General features: G+C 45.9%; 1 protein-coding gene and 1 long non-coding RNA gene across 12 annotated transcripts in view; one reads left to right on the plus strand and one right to left on the minus strand.

Annotated features, from left to right (window-relative positions):
• TENM4 (teneurin transmembrane protein 4) overlaps positions 1–21,005 on the minus strand; it is a 743,689-nt gene that overhangs the window by 101,575 nt on the left and 621,109 nt on the right. For all 11 annotated transcript variants that reach the window (XR_012509759.1, XM_074372753.1, XM_074372746.1 and 8 more), the window contains 2 exons: positions 16,800–16,985; positions 1,485–1,631 (listed from right to left, as the gene is read on the minus strand). Coding sequence is in view for 10 of the 11 variants with exons in the window: in XM_074372753.1 (XP_074228854.1) it covers positions 1,485–1,631; positions 16,800–16,985 (333 nt within the window). In the remaining variant the exon portion in view is untranslated. The remainder of the gene's footprint in view (positions 1–1,484; positions 1,632–16,799; positions 16,986–21,005) is intronic.
• LOC141578977 (uncharacterized) lies at positions 19,514–20,443 on the plus strand. Its single transcript, XR_012509881.1, has 3 exons — positions 19,514–19,613; positions 19,765–19,850; positions 20,144–20,443. It is a non-coding gene; the product is annotated as an uncharacterized LOC141578977 (long non-coding RNA).

Here is a 21,005-nt window from a genome sequence, read left to right on the forward strand (position 1 = left end):
ATTTGTCTCTGTGCCTGGCCGAGGGCCTGACCCCATAACAGGAACTATGGATATTTCTGAAGCACAAGAATTAATAATGAGCTCCAAAACTCTCAGACTGAATAAGGGACATTTCAGCCCTGTGAGATCTCAGGAGAGTATGGACCCGCTGTCTCTCCCTGGCCACCACGGCCCGACCCCACAAGCTCCTTGTTGATTATTACTCCATGGGGCCCAGGACTGGGTATAGCAGGCCTGACCATCTCCTGGATTCAGGCAGCAGGGAGAAGGAGTGAAAGCTGGCTCAGACGGAGACCGGCCACCTGAAACAGCCCAAGATTGCTGGAGCCAGCTCAAGGCACATGAACCAGAGGAATCACAACAGCATATACTTGGCCTTTTAATCCTTATGGTGCTTTGAGACTGTAGAATCACGCTAAGTAAAAGATCCCCAAACGTTGGGATGCTGAGTTTCTGGCCTGTTGATTTCCTACTCTGTGCAGTGTACTACAAAGCCCCTTAGTATAAATATGAGGGAGCTACATAAACACACTGAGACTAGACCAACTGTTAGGCCATCGCTAGAAAGAAAGGGTTAATTGTTTTGATTTGTTTTTCCATTTCTCTATTTCTTTACTCTCCTATCAACCCCTCGGGATTGGTAGAGTCAGGAAGAATCAACCCATCTTCTAAGTGGGAAAGGAAAGCACATTGTGGTTGTATTTATCCAAGTTTTACACAACAGAAAGATGAAGGCTAATTCTAGGACTAATACAAGGGCTGAAATGGTCCTTATGAGCCAGTGGCCTCATTTTATAAATAAGGACTGTGAGGCCCATAGACATCGAGTAGCTTGTGTAAGGACACAGAGCATGCCAAAGACAGAATTGAGATTGGAACCTTGATCTCTTCACTCTCAGCTAATAAATGTTCCACAAGACTAGGCCCCCCTTCCTTAAGGTTTTGACTGCCTAGAACTTGAAAAAAATTCAACAGCAAAGATGAATTCTATTATAAACCCACAAGGATAAAAAGTGTGGGGGCAAAGGTGGCCTCCAGAGGGCTTGGTGAGCGTTACCTTCAGAATCAGAAGAGAAGGGAAACTGACCAAAGGTAACTCAAACCCCTCCCCTGGAGAAGCATCCTTTCTCCCGCTTTCTGTGATACCGAATTGGGTGGCCTCTTGTTCACTTCCAACAAAAGTGGTGGGGATCTTGTAACCTTGCCAGGCAACTCATCCTGTAATTGAGTTATTAGGAAATTCCTTCTTCCATATGTCTTCTCTATGTCAGATGGCAACTAGTTTTATTTACATCAGCTAATTTTAATTAATTCAAATGGAACAACTAGTGATATGCTCTCATATCTGAGACCACATGTGTAGTTTTATGCCTACCCTGCAGGCCTCCTTGATGAGACAGCTGGTGTGCTGGTGGCCCGTTAACTCGGTCACACCCACCCTCCACTCTGTGCCCCCCACCGTCCTGGAGATGCCAGAGCCCTACCTCCATCGTTGTCTTTGCTGTCACCACAGGCGGTTTCCATGGACGTATCACAGCCAGCTCCTCTCCAGCCCAGCTGGCAGACACAGTGCCACCCGTTCAGGTCCAGGGTGCACCTGCCGTTGCCATTGCACAAGCCGGGGCAGCCCTCTGCAAGGCAAAAGCACACGGATTCAAGGTCTGGTCACCCACGGCCAACTGGAGCCACACACACTCACACTCTACCTGCCAACTTACAAAGTGCTTTCACATCCATCAACACATCTATGCCTTCAGCACCAGGGGAGGCCTATCACTGGAACTGTCACTTTACCTCGGAGGTCACTGAGACTCAGAGGTGGAAGGCCTTGCTAAGGCTGCCCAGCCAGGAAGTGGCAGGGATAGGTCTGAAACCCACACCTTCTGCGTCCCAAACGCCCTCTTTCAAAAGCAACCAGGACTCTAGAGCAGGAGTCAGTGGATACGGGCTTGTTCGAATCTAACCAGTGTAGCTTTTTGGCTGATCTCTGCTCCTTGTTCACTCTTCTGTGCTTTTCCTGTTCCTGGTGGCTGTTCAGAACAAAGGGGTCATCTCTCTGTTTACTCTACTTGTCCCCTCAGCACTTCTGGGTCTCGCCCTAAAGGGCTGTACTTTTTTTTAGGTCCTGTTATTTGGTCAATTGTATTGGACCTTAGGCTTTTCATTTCTTTCGTCCTGTTTTCTCCTCAGTGGCTGTCTTGGCTTTGAGGTAGAGTCCTTGAGTCTTTTTCTTCCCATCTTATCTCCAGCCAGCCATTCAGAAGAGTCCAGCTGACTGCCACGAGAGAGAAAAACTGGAGCTGTCTATGGTTACCAATGCGGGTTCGGGCAGCCTGCCCTTCCCTAATCTTGTTCATCTGTACATCTGTCTGCCTGTCTGCCACTTATTAAGCACCTTCTCTGGGCTAGCACTGGAGGTGCAGAGATGAATAAGACCTAGTTCTTATTCTTGAGGAACGTGTAGCCTATCAAAGGAGACAGATTTGTATAAGCAAAATATTTCACTACTAAGTGCCCTCAGGGAGATGTACAAAATATGGTGGGAGCCAAACACAGGAGTGGCCATCTGTCTGAGAGAGCTGAGGATGATTTAATCAAGGAGGGTCAGGCAGTGTTTAGATGCTGCCTTGGTTCTGCTTTGACTACATCATGAGGTGGGGAGTTATTATTATTCAAGTAGACTTGCCAGTTTTTGCTTATCATGTTTTCAAACCCCTCTCCAACTTCGTGGCTCAGAAATCTATCTCTAAGAATCTGTTTAAGTTACATGGTTGACTCCAGCCTCTATTTTGCCACTTGGTTTTCATTCAGGTTTGCATTTTAACTAAGATGCCCACCCCTTTTTCAGAGGGGCTAGCTAAAATCACCTTCCCTGGAGTGCCTTCTGTATCTTCTCCCTGCCTCTGCTCAGTCTCAGGGAAGCGTACGGATGTGAAAGCACTCTGCCAACTAGAAAACCTGGTTTATTATCATGAGCAGCAAACTGCTACAAATATGGCTATAAACTGAGTTTTCTATCATGAAATAACTAAAAGCAGACTCATTATTCTTAAATGGGACAAATGTGAATGTGGCTGTCCGGTACAAGACCTAGGCCAAGGCAGGCACTTCCTAAATGGTTGAACAATTAGATTCTAAAACTGTAGTGTTTCAAGGACTTTTGAATAGTTGACTCTTATTACAAAATAATAATAAAAAAAGAACACGTTCATTTATATTTGAGATGTTCAGCACAGCCACCAATCAATCAGTCTGGCTACTGTGTTTTCCATTCCAAGAAGAAACATCTATTGAGTGTGTACACCAAGCCTAGGAGGGATTCTTGTAGAAGTTTTGACGCAGATGTAGCCTCTGTGGTCTTTGCACAGAAGTCTACTGGGAAAGGTGGGGAGCTACCAGCATGGCCACCCCAAACGTGATTGAGAAAGCAGTTGTAAAAGCGCAGGGAGCAGTGCTGTGACGTGCAGGTGCCACCCTGGCATTCTGACTTAGATCAAGCCAGCCCTCTTGATCTAAACAATTACAGACTCCCTCTTTCTCCAGTTAGTCCCATTTAAAGTTTTGCCCATCCAGCTGGGACTTCTTTTCAATTAAGCCTTATATATATTTGAAATCAGTCTTGGAGGAAGAAGAATCCAAGGGTTAAGAATGGTCATAGGCGGTCTTTTCTTGCTCCAAGATGTAGCCTCTTGTATGATGCAAAGAACATCTCTTATCTAAGAGCACAAGCTTGGGGGCCATATCAAAGTCACTCAATGGCTGTATGACCCAGCCACCTTGTTTAATTTCTTTGCGCCTCAGTCTACTTACAAAATGGGAGGATTTGTTGTTGGAAGGATTAAATAAGATAACGTATGCATGATGCTCAAAGCCTGACATACAGCTTGAACACAGTATCTGACTCTTCAACTTACCTTGACCTTCTCTCTAGTTTGATTAGATGGACTATAATTTCATAAGTTGTACCCATAACTTCAGGTAGGGGTCATAGAAAGACAAAATAGGAAACTGAGTCAGTTATCTAGATCAGAGTCAGCAAGCTTTTTCTGTAAAGATCCAGGTAATAAATATTTTAGCCTTGTGAGTCACATGGTCTTTGTTGCAATTACCCAACTCCGCCATTATAGCTTGAAAGCAGCCACACAATTTATAAAGGAATGGGCATGGCTCTGTTCCAATAAAACCTTATTTACAAAAAACAGGGGATGAGCCAGATTTGGTCTGTGTGCTGCAGTTTGCCACAGCCTGGTTTAGATGCTTCGGGACAATGATGACAATGACATTTGCCATATACTGAGGGTCTACTATGGCTTGTCACTGTGCTAGACATTCTACATATATTATTTCCAAACTAAATAACTTTTTGTTATATTTTTCAAATCCTGATTTTCTAGTGTATTGCCAATTTCACACCATTTGATCCTAAATTTTTCATAAAAACCATGTGTTATAACAGAGTGGGGACTCTGGAACTGGACAGAAGTCAGTTCAAATCCCAGCACCCCCATTTACTTACTATCCATGTGATTACTGGCAAATTATTTAACTCTCTAAGCTGTAGTTTTCTTATCTGTAAAATGGAGCTAATACCTAATCCAAAGAGTTGTTGAGAAGATTAATGGGATATTGTATATCAACTATTTAGCATAGTGGGTAACAGAGGTAGGTATTTAATAAATGATAGCTGCTATTATTAGAATTAGGGTTAACTGTTTTAACATTGTATAACTTCACTCACAAATTCACAAACCAGAAAATAACCCTTTGCCAGTCTAAACTGTGTCAAAGTTTGAGTCAAAAGCTATGGTCCTCCTAAATACGAACCTTGCCAGAGAGAGCTGAGACAAACCAACCCAGTGACGTGGTCATGGGGAGAACATACAGCTCAGCAGAAAAGCAGCAAGATGGGTCAGGGCCACAAGTCCCAGCCCAAGCCCACTGTGTCATGCTTTCCTGGGACTCTGCCCTTCTCCTTGAGAGCAACTGTCCCAAGCATACTTACATTATTACTTTTGCCATAGTTTAATGTCTTATTCCCTCCGTTAGAATCTGAACTCCATAAAGGTAACTCGGGACCTAATTCATTGCCTTGCACATAGCCAGCACTTAGTATATATTTGCTATGAATCAATGAATGAGACAGGAGACCTAGGGTCTGTACCTCCTGCCTGGCTAACATGTGGGATCTTGGGAAAGTTACTTTCTCTTTTGTTCTCAGTTTCCTCATCTATGACATGGAGGTTTGAACGAGATGATCAGTTAGGTCATCTACAACTACCCAATAGAGAAGGTCAAAACAACTTCAAATTTGATGATTTTGTTCTTAATTTCAACAAACTTAGCACCCAAAGAATGGCAGGCATGTGTTAATTCTGGGCTACACAGAGATGTGATATAGTCTCTGCCCTCAGTAATTTTATATTCTATTTATCTATACCCTACTTTCTTCCAGGACCATTTTAAATGGGTCTTAAAATCTCAAACAATACTTTTCAAAGTGAATTCTGTAAACTACTAGTTCTGTGAGGTCCTCAAAAACTAGCTTCTGTGGTCAAGTAAGTCTGGAAAACAATACAGCTTATATTCTTATTCTAGAGTGTCACACTGAATAGCAATACATTAAAGGCTCTGAGAAATCTCACAATAAAGAGACCCACTTATTTGATTATCAGAACATTTTCCAGTTGGACCTCAGAACTCTCCCCCCACCACACACAACCATTCACAATAATGTGGAATATTCCATTCCACAGAAGCCTCTTTGGGAACCCTGCTCTAGTAAACAACTCTTAGCACACGGTGCCTGGTGCACACATCCTGTGCTGCTCTAAACCTGTGGAGGAGCCCGTGGTCCAGGGAGGGTGAGCTCTACACGTGAAATCATGGGAACGCTCTCTCCACAGTCAGTTTCTTCAAATGGACAAGCTTATGCCCTGAGGGTTTGCCCTGTCCGATCAGCCTCCAGGTTCCAGAAAGACCTGGAGTACCTGTGGCTTGAATGAGGTCTGCTCTCAGGCTGCAGTCTGCTTCTGGGATAGTCACATCCCTATTAGTCAGGAAGAGTAAGTCTCCTCTAGGGTGACTTGCTGCCTTTCTTAAAGCTATACGCCCATCCTTACCCACTGCTAAAGCTCGTTAATTCCACAAACGCTGAAACTCATCAATAATTCAGAGAGCCCAAGTGACATGAACAATCCCCTCTGGAAGGACTCACACCAGGCATTTGCTAGAGCCAAAATAATGTAATTTTAAGGTTTAGAGGAGGGCCAAGCTTTTCAAAAGAAACGATGCCCTTTAAATGACAAGGGACCACTTTATCTTCAACCTTCTGCTTAAGCTTGTGAAGAAGGCTCCCTGGAAACATCAGGCGTGACTAGAAGGCTTTCAGAACCACTGAAGGTATTTATTTCTTACTCAAGTGGTAAAGGAGCTATGCGACACACTTATCATACAATAAATGCCCCATTTCTCAATGTTTCTCTTTCTGGGCTTCTTGTACTTTTTCATCTCTACAGTCATTCCCTAGACAAGGTCACCATTATCTCCTACCTAGATGACAGCTGCAGTCTCCTAATTGGTCTCTTTGTCCCCAAATGTTCCTCCTCAACTCCTTTCCCACAATATGGCCAGACGGATCCTTCCAAATCACAAACGTCACCAAGTCATTATCCTGCTTTAAAAAATCTTCAGAAGCTTCTCACATGTTACAGTCCACAGTCTTGGTCTATGAGTCCCTGCCTAAGTTGTGGTGGTGGTGGGGGGGGGCAGTCTCCTTGCTTAGTGGCCATGGGACTTCCTCTATCACAACTTTCAACATACTTTGTTGGACAGATTTGTTTTAGTGTCTTCTCTGGTAGGCTGCGGGGAACCCCAGAGCAGAGACCATTTTTGCCGTGTGGTGTCCACACTGCCCAGCACTTAGGAGAAGTTCAGCATGCTCATTGACTGAATACTGTTTCTTCAGTGTCTACCAAAGCAACCAGAAAGCAAAACACAAGAGCCAGCTTCTCTCTGAACTGCAAAATAGTACTCTGAAAAGACCTGAGCTTGCATTGCATAGACCTCTGAATTCTTTCTGAGGGATTATAAGTACTCATTATACCACAAAGCCAGCCGGATGGGGGCTTGGTCCAGACCTAGAATTTGGCAAGAAACATTTGTCTTTTAAAGGAAGTTATAATTCATGGGCCTAATCCAACTAAAGATTTGGTGATATTTTCTGAACTAAAATCAGAACAGGTGATTTGAGAGAGAACATGGGTCACTTCCTGGGGAGAGTGCCAGCTTGGAAGACGTGGTTTGGAGGAAAAATACTGGAAATTAATGGGACATTCTTGACCTACAGTGACAGAGGAAGGGAAATGGGAAATAGGGATTAGGTCAGGAAACACAAATTCCTGGTTCTCCTGCTTACTACAAGCGTGGCCGCTCAACACCCTCAACTTTAATTTCCTTTTCCGGTCAAATGAGTATAATGATATCTGTTCCCTTAAAAAATTCACAGGATTCACTTAAGACTCATGGATAAGAAAAAACTACACATAGTAGGAAAAAATCCACCAAATGGTTGGTAACCTTATTAAATTTAATCCAACCAGAGGATTCCTCTGATAATTATTATGTGTGAAATGCCTATTTTAAAGAGGCTCAGAGGTGCTACTCTTTCTCGCTGAAATAATTTGATTCTTGGTTGAAGGCCAGTACGTAAAATGCACTTCTCAACACCAGGCATCCATTGGATGGGCCCTAGTGCCACCTTTGCTGTATCTGGCAAAGATATCCCAGTTGAAAAGCATTTAGTCATTTATATTTCCCTAAAGCCCTTGCTACCAATTTTTAAACAGCAGTTGCTCTCTCTTATTAAAAGCCAATTTTACCTTTTTCTTTACAATTTCAAAAATTAGTTTGGCTAATGAAGTCCTTCTCCAAATGAAGGGGGAAACTAATAATTTGATGATAAAATAGCCCAGCCAACACTACTGTGCATCACTCCTGCCCGTGTACTGAGCACTTTACATCCATTACTTAACTCGGTCCTCACGCCAGCCCTACAAAGCAGGCCCCGTCATCACCCTCATTTTATAAAGACTCTGAAGGGAAGGGAGGTTAAGAAACGTGCCCAAGGTCACCCAGTTCATTAAGTGTTGAAGTTTGGATTCCAACTCAGGCTGTCTGACTCCAGAGTATGTGTCCTTAACTGCTGAGCACATCCTTGGTGCCGGGTGCTGTGTGAGGGCTAGAGACAACAAGAGGGCTATGGCGTGGAGTTTCTCCTCCAGAAGCCTGGAGTCTTTTAGGAGCACACACATCTGATCTTATATTCTTATTCTCTCTTTTTTTTTTAAGACTAAAAATTAAAAAAAAAATTTGGGGCTGAGGGGGAAGGTCATTAGGTCTATTATTATTAGCAGTAGTAGTAATAATTATAATTTTTAATGCAAGTACTGAGGATTGAACCCAGGACCTCGTGCATGCTAAGCATGCACTCCTGAGACTTATTCTTAGAGCAATGAGGCCCCTTTGGAAATTTAGGGACCATCTACTTAATGTAAATGCTTAAAATGTAAGGAATTACTTTGCCTGGAGGGAACACTCTTAATGAAGATAAAACTTACCAAAGTCAGGCCTTCTCTGAAAAGGAAAAAAAAAAATCCAAACGACAGACCATTTAATCCCTGAGGTCAGGGGTCTGTTTTCCCCCATTTCTCCAGAGCCTGGCAGTGTCTCATACACAGTTTAGTACTAGCGGCTGTGCCCCACGGGATTGTCGGGTGAATGAACACCACAGAAATAGAATGTAGTTCTTAAGAGGTCTTAGCTGGCCCTGGGGTCTCTTCTTGTCTCAGGCCACCCACCCTGGTTCCCAGCATCTGAATTCTGAGGGACCAGGGGCCATAAGGAGTGGGCAGGGTGACACGAGATGGGATAGGAAGGGTGATGGGGTGCATGTGCGTCAGGAGGGAAGCACAACAGCATGATGGTAATGTCACAAAAGATTGAGCGCTTTGGGGGGAAGAATGACACTCTAGGTATATCAACCACCTTGTGACCAAAACCCCGTCCCCTGGGCAGTGGACGCTGTGAGAAAGCCAGGGATGTGGCAGCACTGAGACACAATGCTTATGGGGTATATTATACATTTCTAGATACACACTTCTTCCATTTTGCTCATACACAAACACACACACAAAGACAATAGGAAAATAGAAGAAGGAAGACCATACCTTTAACTACCCTATCCAGATAGTGCGCTTGGGAAATAAAAGACAGGACATTTAAGGTAGGCTCAAGAAAGTGCAGTACTGCCTGTCACAGGACCATGCCAGGAGTTAAGGAGACAAAGGGGGCTGCACCCCACATTTGGGACAGACCTGCCAGGGTGGGGAAAATAAAACGAAAGACAAGACAACACAAGAGAGAAGGAGGGCGAGCAAGCACATTCTCTGGGAAGGACAGAAAGGAACGTCAACTCGTTCTGCGATCCAGGCATTTGGAAATGTGATCATATGAACAAGAAGACACATGGATAAGGAAAGCAAGAGAAAAAGCAGGATGGGAAGCTACAAAAGTGGCCATACTCCTGCTCCATCAGATTTATGGAAAGTTAGAATTTGCCCCTTTGTCTACCCAGAGCAGCATCCAACTTCCCGCCAGGGAAAGCAGCGGGACAAGGGCCAGTGCACTCTGTCTGGGCAAAGGTGACCCCAGGAGGCTGGAATTTGGAAATAGGCAAAAGGTGAATCATCTTTGATAAGAACTAGGGAAGTGGGTTGAGTCTTTGGTCAAATATCCGCTAGGTTATCTGTTTGCCATTCTTGAATTTTCCGTGGACTTGAATGCAGAATGTTTGGTGTTCTAAGTGAGATGCATCTCTCCTTTGTGCATCTTACAAAGATTGTGAGGTGCAGGGCAATGGGTATCACTGTGAAAGACAAGAAAAAGGAAGGAAAACCTGATCACTTCTCAACGCTTATGAACTCAAAAGGTAGAATGAGATACACTTGGCTTTCCATGGAGGGGTCACATCTAAGCACTGAATTATCTGGTGACCTAAGGTTTCGCTTCTTTGTGAGGGTGGGTGTCAAATGTTGCTCTGAAATAGACCTGCTGTGCGTACACACGGGTGCCTGGCTGTGTGTTTAAAGCAGGGCAGGCCTCTTCATTCCCAGCACGAATCAGTAGCACCCTTTCGCCTTCCTGTCAGTCTGGGGTCACAGCCATTCAGAGGGGTTCCCTTTCATCTCCTTCTTTACAGCTTCCCAACACGTGCTCCCACAGAGGCCAGAGAGATGGCAGTCGCCTGAAGGGTTGATGCTTTCAGCCGGGTTGGCCCCCGCCTCAGCTGGATTTCACATGTGAATCAGAAGTCCATAAAGAGAGGACTGGACTGCAATGGTGAGGCCTTATCTGGAAGCCCTCGGGTTCTATAAACCGTAAGAACATTCTTACTCTCTTCATAAAAATTATAAATTTTATGTTTTCAATCCTCCGGATAGGACAAATGCTGTTGCTGTTCATCAATATATATTTGCCTCAAAAGACTGGTGGATGAGAGGCTATGTTCTTAGTTCAGGCATCCATGTGGTCTGTGCTTCAAGATGAAATATGCTCCTGGAGGCTGCATAGCCAAGTGGAAAATTGGGAAGAGGAGATTTTAAGTGGGTCTGCATGCTTCTCCTTCATTTTTATAGATGGCTTGGAGTCCATGGGATTACAGGGTATAAGAAGGGAGAGTGAAGGGGAGTGGTGTATGAAGGAGGAGTAAATAAACAAAGCTGTGGAATGACAGACAATGAAAAACAGGGTCAGCCCACATGAAAAACAGCCTAGGAGACATCTTTGGCTAAGGCGAAGACTTTCTTGATTCTTGGTTTGTCTGACACTTTCTTCTCAGTCAACCTCATTCATCCATCAAACTTTGTAAAGTGATCTAAAATTTCTTCAGACATCATCTCCCAGGAGATGCCATCAGAGACCGATAACACACAGGATCTCCTGGCTCAGCTGGTGTTCTTAGCTTCCAGATCTGCAGGGTTTTGTGGAGGGTCGTAATCATATATTCTTGTAATAACTCTGAGCCCAGCTACAGAAGAGATGGAGTGAGCATAGATTTCTCTCACAAGGTTGGCAAGGATGACTAGGCTGGATGACACACCATCACTGTGATTCAAATGGCCATTCCACCGTGCAGCATCCACTGTGAGGGAGTTCTCTGACCAGAAGGACATCGTCTCTAAACTTAATGGTGATATCATGGCTCTGGTGAAGAGTAAAGGTTATATCCACTTTTTGGGTTAATGTCCCCAAGCCCAGTGGTTGACCTCAGAGAGCTTTCTCTCTCTCTTCTAATGTCATTTCATTTACAAGAATTATTTAGCAATTAGGATCTCTATTAAATGTAGATATGCTTTTAATACCTTTAAAAATGCTGACTAATTTCTCAGACTATAGGCAGGAATGGCCGCCAGTGGAAGTGACTGAGGCAGACCCAGGTTGCAATCAATGTTGTGGGTTTCAGGAGACAAGAGTGGACTCCACAAATCAAGGGATTCCTTCCCTACACAGTGACCTCAAGCCACACTGAATCCAAGAGCTGGTAACAACCAATCAATACCAAGTCCAAGAGTTCTCTGGGACTGGAATGGAGCTTCCTTGTCTCTGACTATTGAAAATGAAAAGTGATACCTATGTCTTTGAAATCCAAAGCCATTTATTCATAAAAGGCATATGCAGAAGTGAATACCATTGTCACTTTCACTGTTTGAAAATCTTGGCACACATGCCCTTGAGTACAGTGATTTGAAAATTTTCCATGATTTTAAAGAGTTAACTTTAAGAAAAGATGATGTGAGTCCCTAAGTTTGCATTAAGGAGGGTGCATTCAGGACTTCCCCAAATTCCTTCACCTTTCTCCTCAGACTTCAGGATGAAGACGATGGCAGTAGAGTCACCTTTCCTCTTGGGCCATGCTTATTTTTTCAACATTGCATATATGTTTCTCGTGCTTCTTCTATATCCCTGTCACTCTGCAACAGAGTGGAGATAGTGGAGGCACACAGCTATTTCTAAGACAAGTTCTGAACTTCTGGCACAAGATTAGCCTGTGAGGTATCAGATCTCTTTAGCACTTCTATGATCTCCAATATGGAAGCTTCTTTCCTTCACTTGCCTGTACCAACAGAAGTTTCCAGAAGTTTCTCCCAAGAAGCTTCAGGGGCCCCCTATCAAAGGTTGTGAAGAACATGGTGAAAAGCTTTTTCCTTCTTATTCTCCAGAAGCCTTAGTTGACACTAGGAGCTGCATCATTGGTACAGGTTAGGCCAGATGAAACAAGGGTCATTATAGCAGGTGATGCTTGAGGTGGCTACAGTCATCTGAACTTCTTGTAGATGGATGACAAATCATCCAAGAGATGTTCCTATTAAGTTCTTGGATGCATTAATGCTATTCTCTCTTTGGATGAAGTATCAATGAGTAGTAGGTGGCCAATGACGCCCACCCTGAGAGGACTCATGGAGCCTTCAGTTCCCCACTCCTACCATGTATGGGCTGAAATCTCCCAGAACCATCAACTAATCAAGCTCTTGCTCTGATAACTTGGGGTAGACCCCTGTCCATATTCTTTCTTCTCATCAGCATTTGTCCTGCAGCTCCTGGGTCCTGAGGTGAGAGAATGCCTTTGGAGGAGAGACAAGCACTGGGCTAGCCTATCTCCCAGGCACTGATACCTGTGAATGCCTGTGAGCTCTTGGTTAAGGACGGTCTGATTACAAAAAAGAAACCCAAGAGCTACCAATCAAAAGTGGATAAAGAACTCCTGAAGACTGTGTGGCCTTTCTTTATAATGTCTCTGTATTGTGAAGTCTGGCTTTGCTCACTCCAGTAATTGCATCCTCAGAGTATTATTTTGATCTTTACTCCCAGAGGAGGATTTGTTTAAGAATCAAGATTTATATGATTGGACAGCTCTCCTGAAGCCTAGTAAATAATTCCGTATATCTGGCATGTTGAACAATCACAGCTTTGGGGTCAAGGTTGGAATTTACAAATGTAATCAGAAGCTGGCATTTCCCACATGTGTTTTGGGACTTTATAGACAAGGGGCACTGAATTGAATAAAGTAACTATTGTAGAAGTGATCCAAAATGTTGGTAAGTGTTTTCAAAGAAACAGGAAAAAATTAAACACATTCTTAAATTTAGCTATGATTTTCAGCATTCTCTAAAGAAATTGGAGGTCAAGCCCCAGACTTAAGAGACTCATAAAATTCCTGGAAAAGACATCCAAAAATGTGTTTCTGATGACTCTGTGTTGACCATATACTTAAGAAAGGGATCCAAATCAATCCGTCTTAGTTCAACTTCTGGACTAGGGAGACTGGGTTCCACATTCGCAAATGGTGTATTAGTAATGAGTGACACTGAAAACAAAAAAAATCTTTTTCTTTGTGGGATGGTTTTAGGAGCAGGTGATGGGTGTGCAGTCTGTGTGCAGTTGAGGAGGGGCTGGAATTCCACTACCCCTGCAAGCCTCCTCTAGCCACCCCACCCTGTGATTCCCAGAGGAAGAAACTGAAGCCCCCAGTGACCATGTGGTCTGCCCACAGTGCTTTCATCAAGACCGTCCTTGAAGATGCAGCGAGACAGATAATTCCCTAACATAAGGAATTAAGATTCAGCATGAAATATTCTTGCTTTTTGACAAAAATACTGTCATTAAAGAGGATGATATTGCCAAATTTCCTTCTGTTCTAAAACCAACCTGTTTTGAGAAAAATCAAGTAGCTTTCATAAAAGTAAAGGTGGACCTAAGCTTCCAAAAGGAGATTTAAGTCCTATAATTTGCTCTAGGAAATGTCACTGGGGTAAGAAGCTTCTTATGCTGGGGACTTGACCATAAGGAGCCCACACTTGTCTTTCTCTTTTATGCCAGCTGTTGGGTAATCAAGTCATTCTTTCCTGCTTATTGAAGGCAGCAGTGTGCAAAGAAACAGGCCCTCCTGTCTTTGCCTTCTACTGCATGGAGGTCCCTGAATCACTGTCCTGGACTCTGGCCTTTTCTCTGTTAGGGGACATAAACTCACCACAGCATACAAATTAGCTGCTTTATAAAAATGAAATCTGATAACAAGAGAAAATTAAACACTTTGAATTTCTAGCTTTTTACACCAGCAGCTTTTGCTTTTCCTAAATGCTCCTCACCAGGAGTGAAGTTCCCTGGCAACCTAAAAAAGTGCTTCTTGCTACCAGCAAAGATCAAAAAGGGGTTTCTCCTTCTCAATTCTATTCCAAAAAGAAAAAGAAGGCACACCATTGTTTCCCTCATTGGCAACCCACACCCTTCCCCTTGCATCTAACAAGGTTACTGGAGTGTTCCTTCAGCACTAGGGTGTGGGGTTTCCATTGAGGATGCAGCTGGCCACAGGCAGAGACGCACAGAGAGCAAGATGCCATGCGGGGAAATTAGATGGGGACAAAGGAAATGTTCACCACACAATGAAAGGTAATAGGATTCCCAGCCAACGTCCTTTCATCTGAGCCACTATGACTAGCCCATTACTTCTCCAATGCCCTGTGACATTTCTCTGGTATTTATGACTGTCAACCTCCCTCTTGAATCGTGCACATTTACCTTGATGTATTTCTTATCTGGAGGGGAAAAAGCATCTGCAATCCCAAGGAGAAATTTGCTCTTAAAAAGTGACAATGGGGTATGCAGGGGACGTGGGAGGGGATGGTCTGACTTCCTGACATCAAAACAGAGGGTCGCTCTGCAAGCTAGGCTGATGAACATCCACGAGACACGAGATGGAGCACAGTCTTCCCACAAGCCCTGTCATGAGTTGCCAGTGCCTGGACGCAGGGAGAATTTCCCTAAGTCCCTTGTCATTTGACTCAGATGAGATGCTTGGACATCCATAAACTTTTTGGAACTCGGTAAGCTGAGGACACTGTAAGCAAGTGAGAGAAGACAGAATGCACTCTCTCTGGGCTCTGATTTTGGTTTTAATAGGGATGGTCCCGCTTCTGGGCAGGGAGGCTAGAAGGTCAGCCTGTCCTCAGTCACATGGAAAAGTGAAGGTGATGGGAGAGGAGAGTGTAAAGGATCGGGTCTCTCGGGTGACTAGGGCCACTTCTCTTTAACTGCCCAGGACAGCTGTGAGATAGGATGACACTGACATCAAGAGGCCACCCAGAGGCGCACAGTGAGACAGTGTGGCACACTCTGCTATGGAAAGGCAGGGCGGGCTGCCACCAGCCATGGAGCGGCTTCCCTAAGATTGTGGCTGGGCAAACTAGCTGTGGAACTCAAGCGTGACTGTGATAAAAAGGCACAGCCTCTGGGAAGGATAAGAGCCAGATGTCTCCACAGAAAACCTGGGCTTTGTACTGTAAGGACCACAGAGCAATCAGCTGGTGAGGAGCCCCTGCACCAAGACTCAGAAAGCAAGCCTCTGTTTTACTTCTTACAAGTCAAGTGACCTCAGGCCTCAGGTCCCTGAAAAGGAGGGGATGATACCTATGGGAGTACAAATAATGCAGTTAAAGCCCTTAGCACAGTGCTTGCCATACTGTACTCAAAACTCAGAAGCCATTATGACTAATATTAATAGGTGTAAGGTACTCCACAGCCATTTTTAAACAGAGTGATGTTGTGGGGGCAGAGATAATGAATATAAACTAATTTCATGCTATAAAACAAAAGGAATGAGGCCTAAAAAACCATGCAATAAGAGGTAGCTCCATTTGCTCAAAAGTCCTTTGTTCGTCATAATCTTTGGGGCTTGTCTCCCAATTTCTATAAGATTTTCAGAGCTGGAGAAGCACCCAGAATACTGCCTTCTAAAGCCATGTGCTCACCATCTGATCACAGACCCTTCCTTTTAAAAAAAAAAAAAAAAATGGGAGGGGAAGTTAAAACACACATACACAAACCAGTGGATTCCATAAAGACCCGTTTGGTGAGTGTTCATTCCAGGATAATAAACCAAGCCAACGTCTGGCTGTGTTTAAAATCAACAAAACCAGCAGGAAAGGCAAAAAGAAGGGAATGGAGTGATCAGCTTGTTTTGAAAGCTGGCAACAGTGCTGCTTCAGCAGGGGCTGGTGCCGAGGAGCCCTCAAGAGAGGAGAAAGGAGACAAATGCAGACGGGACAGGAGCCGAGGATGGGGGTTGGGGGGGTTGGAGGGGACAGGCCTAATGGGAAGCAGATGTGGCCTGGGGCCTGTAGGAAGCTTTCCCCAGGATTCCAGGCCCCTTTGGGAGCTCTGGCCTAACAGGCTAGTGGGTGTGGAGGGTTCAGACCTCCCAACCAGATCATAAATTTGATCTAATGGCTACGTTTATTGAGCACTGTACAATGTGCCAGCCTGTGCTAAACTCTTTACATGCATTATTATCCATGTGATTTTATAGGTGAAGAAACCGAAGCTCAGGGAGGCATTGGGAATTGTGCATAGCTGCTAAGTGATAGAGCCGCCTGCCTCATTCTTGAAGCCCAGCTCCTTGTCACAAAGTTATATTGCATTTGGCCCTGGGAGGACTAAACAGCAAGGCATGTGGACCAGCTGGCTGAGATCTGGGAAATGCAAATTGGTAGGGAAAAGGTTAAAAAATGCCCAATTGTGAGTTTAAGTGCAATTGATGTCCAGGAAATGTCACCCATAATGTCATCAGATGAAAGGACTTTTGCCCAGTTTCCACATGCAAGGGGACCCCGCCGTGGCCCCCAAGTGCCTGACAGATACAGGCACCCCACAGCCCCAGAGAGGAGGCGCCGGGCCTGGGCCCACCATACCGATGGTGCAGTGCTCGCCATTCCAGCCGGGGCTGCACTCGCACTTGCCGTCCCGGCAGGTCCCATGCTCCGCGCAGCGCGGGTGGCAGGCACGCTGGTCGCAGGCCGCCCCCATCCAGCCGTCCTCGCAGCGGCAGGTGCCCCCCACGCAGACGCCGTGGCCACCGCAGTCGGCAGCACAGATCTCTGTGGGGGGAGGGGCCAGGGAGGGAGGAGAGAGACAAAACCAGAAGTGAGCGAGTCATCCTTGGGAACAAAGCTCACACTTGGCTATCTACCACGGCTTCCGTGAGCAGAGGCTCAGGGGGGCTCCTCTGTGGACAGTGACCCTCGGGCAGGAACAATTCTCCAGGCAGAGGCCTGTACCAAGCCCGCGTCCTCAAGAGAATGGGATGGGCTGCAGGGCTTCGTGCTGTTTGCTTTTCCCTGTTGCCAACCTGTCCCTGCTTTTGTGCTTGCCGCTTCCAAAGGGGACCGGCCTTCCGAACAGATGTGAGGAAAAGTCGAATTTAATTAAAACCCAGTTATGTGTGAAAACAAAGTGAGGATGAGTCCCCGATCGCAGAGCGAAGGGCTGGTGGGTCTGGCTGGAGTGTGGGAAGGGTCCTGGGCTTGCGTTTCATTCCAGCCTTGGCTCTAACGGAGGTGGGGTGAGAGGGAGGTGGACCCCTGCACTCTGTGGGGTCACTCTGGGTGCTTGTTCTGGGCATTTGCTGGGTGCATGTTCTGTCCTCCTGCTCCTGGCTTCCTCACTCCAGCCCTAAGCACCAGCTAAGGGGCCTTTCCCATCCAAAACAAACAGCTGGGGTGGGGGCGGGGGCACTTCACAGCCAGAGTGGAGTCGTCCAGCCCTTCACAAAGGCCCGTCTGTGAGATGGTGCAACACACACACACGACCTGATTCCCAAGCCCCTTGGGCCCAGGGCCAGCGACAGCTTCGTGGCTATGCAGGCAGACGCTGTGAAGGGTCTGGAACACAACTGCTTTTTAGGAAGCCGGCTGAACAACTGTGGCCATTGACGCTCTCTGCCAGCACTGTGATGGAGACCCTGACTCGTGGCCCGACATTCTTCAAATGAAAATCCCAGTGCCTTTAATTTCAAATTAAATTAACTGGCACCCGTGTCAAGTTGCGTTTGCCCATTAGCCCTTCCAAGCTGTACTCCTGGCTTAGAAGCTACTAATTGTCTAGCTACTTTTGAAAAAGGATAGTAAAATTGGATCTCAGAGGCTCAGAACTTTCATATTAATCCACAAGGCAAAGGCTAAAATGTTTGAGAATAAAGAACTCCCTCAAAACCAACAGTGAGAGTTCCCATGTGTAGTGTGTTCCTATGCCCAACACCTTGCCAAGAAAACTAGCTGGAAAGGGAGGTACTGCAGGCAGTACCGCATCAGGTTTCTTGGCTGCCCAGAGAGAGGCTGCTGGAAAACGTGTGGAAAGAGCCCTGACCTGGAGCCAGGGACCTGGGTTCTACGCAGGGCTTGGGCAGGAGCTGAAGCTGTGTGAGCCTGGGCAGGCTCTCTAATTTCATTGCTGATATGGATGCTGCCTCATGGCACCTCTGCTGCCCACGGGGGCTGTGAAGAGCACTCAGTGAAGCAGAGGACAGAAAAGGGCATGGCAACGGTCAACGGTCACTAACTCCAGAAACGTTTCTCAGGACAGTGATCTCTAGATTAGGTGTCCAAAGACTGGGTTTGCCAGGTCTGCGCCTGCTCAGCCGCCGATCTTCTGTGTGACCTTGGGAAGGTCACTTGCCCTCTCTGGAGGTCAGCTCCCTCATCTGCTGCAGAGAAAGGTGATGGCTTCTTAGACTGTGGGAGTCTACAATATACACACCCCTCCATGTTACACAGTGTAATCTATCCCCAAGGCTCGGCTGGAGTGACCCTCCTCCCTGGAGAAGTCTCCCACGATTCACCCTGTGGTTATTCTGCTGCTCCTCACCTTTCCATGTGACACGGTGCACTGCTCTTCTCTTTTCTGTGTCTCTTACTGTCAGACTACGGACACCCTGAGGCTGGATGAATTCTTCTGATCACCTCTGTGCCTGGTACCCAGCACAGATCTTGGCACAGAACAGACCCTCAATTAAGGTTTGCTGGCTAATGGAAAAATCCTTGTGTTCCCTGGGGCTACAGGAACCTAAGAATTTAAGACAATGCAGAGACACCCTGTTCAGGTCAGCTGAGAGTCAGTCCAGGCCTGTCTGCTTATCTCTAGTGAGTTGCCCTCAGGAAAACTTTCCAAGTAAGGGTGGGGCTGCGGAGCAAAGTGTCAGGATACCATCCAGCAGCCCTCCAGGAATGGGGCTTTCTCAAGATGTTCTTCAAGCTTCCTTGCTTTTTTGCTCACAGGGACAACATCTTGGGCTTTCCTCAAGACAAAAATGACAATCTCGGGTCCCGGGCCTCCCTGAGTCGGAGATTCCCTCCCTCCTGCACAGCAGTGCAAGGGCATCGACCCAGGCGACTCCGGAGGCGGGGCCTGCTCTCAGGGCTGGCTGGGACTGTCACCTGAGAGCCCCGAGGGAAGATCAGCTTAGCCTTCATTTGGGTTTACTCAGCACTTTTTCCAGGTGGCAGTTGATGATGTGAAAGTAAACAGCAAACAGCACTTCTATTCACCGAGGCGTGAACCAGGAGAGGGATGGGCTTCGGAGGACAAAGTCGTGGTGTTTTCAAACCACAGGGCACTTGGAGTTCATGGGGTTGAGGCAGAAGAGGCAGGTCCTCACTAACCGGTAGTTCATTTGTTCACTGATTAACCTGGAGGCAGTATGGGTGAAAGAGCGTAAAGCTTGGAATCAGGTGGGGCTCCAAATCTCATTTCTGCCTGTTGTGGGACCTCAGGCAGCCTATTCAATTGCTCTGAGCTTCGTTTTCACCTTCTGTAAATGGGGATGGTGATAGCACCCGCTTCAGAAGGTACACTGCCCTAATACACGGGGTATTCCCACAGACTTCATCATTGTTCCAGCGATATCCCAGCGTGCCTGCTGTGTGCCAGAGACTGCGCCTGAGGCTAGGAATACAGAGGTCAATAAGGTAAGGTTTCTGCCCTCCAGGAGATCATAGCCCAGCTAAAGACCATCCAAATAACCTCCAGCTGCTACTCACATTGGCACATTTCTTTGCTTATGAGCAATGAATATGTGAAGGAAAAGCTGGGCTGGTCTAACAAGGTAACTCACAGGTCTAGGAATGTGAAGGAGAGGCTGGGCTGGGCTAACAAGATAACTCACAAGTCTAAGTAATGGAATACTGATCTGAGTTCTGCTGGACTAACTTGTAAATCTAAGTTAATTAGTGTTGGTTTGCTGTTTATATTTTTTTGCTAGCCAGCTGGATTTTCAAAGATACATATGTGGCTTTGGAATGTTGGTTTGCTGTCTCCCCGCCTCCACTTGTGTGATAATGATGCTGCTAAAGCTGTTCCATGCCTATTGGCCGAATACCCCAAGCTTGTACTTTACCCTACAAAACCTCATGCGCACGTCTTGGAGGTGCTCAGAGCTTTGGAGCAGAAGCCCCTCTGAGCCTGCCAGCGTAATACATCTGAGTACTCCAACCCTCCGAGTGGTGCTTGTTTCTTGACTGGCCTGTCGTTTCCGTAACAAATAAAGAACCACGAATCTCAGGATCCAACAGATTTGGGATCTACTCTTGGCTTTGTCACTTATTGGCTGGGCAATCTACGAGGTGCAAGTTATGCAATTCATTGACTCTCTCAATGTCCATGTTTTGTAAAAGGAGGATATTAACTCCCACTTCACCAATCTCACAGGGATGGCATTAGATCACATGAGGGAATGTGTGGAAAAGCCATTTTTGGCTTAGTAACTAACATTTACATCAGGTTTTACAGTTTACAAAGCACTCTTCACATCCAGCTTCTCATTTACCTGTGACAATGCTGCTGTGGGAGCACCTGGCTATTACCCTTAGAGATGAAGCTACTGAGACCCCAATAGCAGAGGGGGAATTCTACAAGGTCACATGTTCATCTGGACAGTCCTCAGAGCAAGGCTGCAAGACAGGCATTTCACAAACAAGGAAACTGAGTCTCAGACTAGGCAGGGCGGCTCCTGGTTCTTCCAGCAAATCTTTCCCCCGTTTCTGGCCCCATTGCTTAGCCCTTGTTACACTCAAGCCAGACCCTGGCTATGTGTGAAATGAAAGGAGACTCTCTACATAGAGTTT

This window comes from Camelus bactrianus, chromosome 10 (assembly GCF_048773025.1).
Source record: "Camelus bactrianus isolate YW-2024 breed Bactrian camel chromosome 10, ASM4877302v1, whole genome shotgun sequence".
Lineage (NCBI taxonomy): Eukaryota > Metazoa > Chordata > Mammalia > Artiodactyla > Camelidae > Camelus > Camelus bactrianus.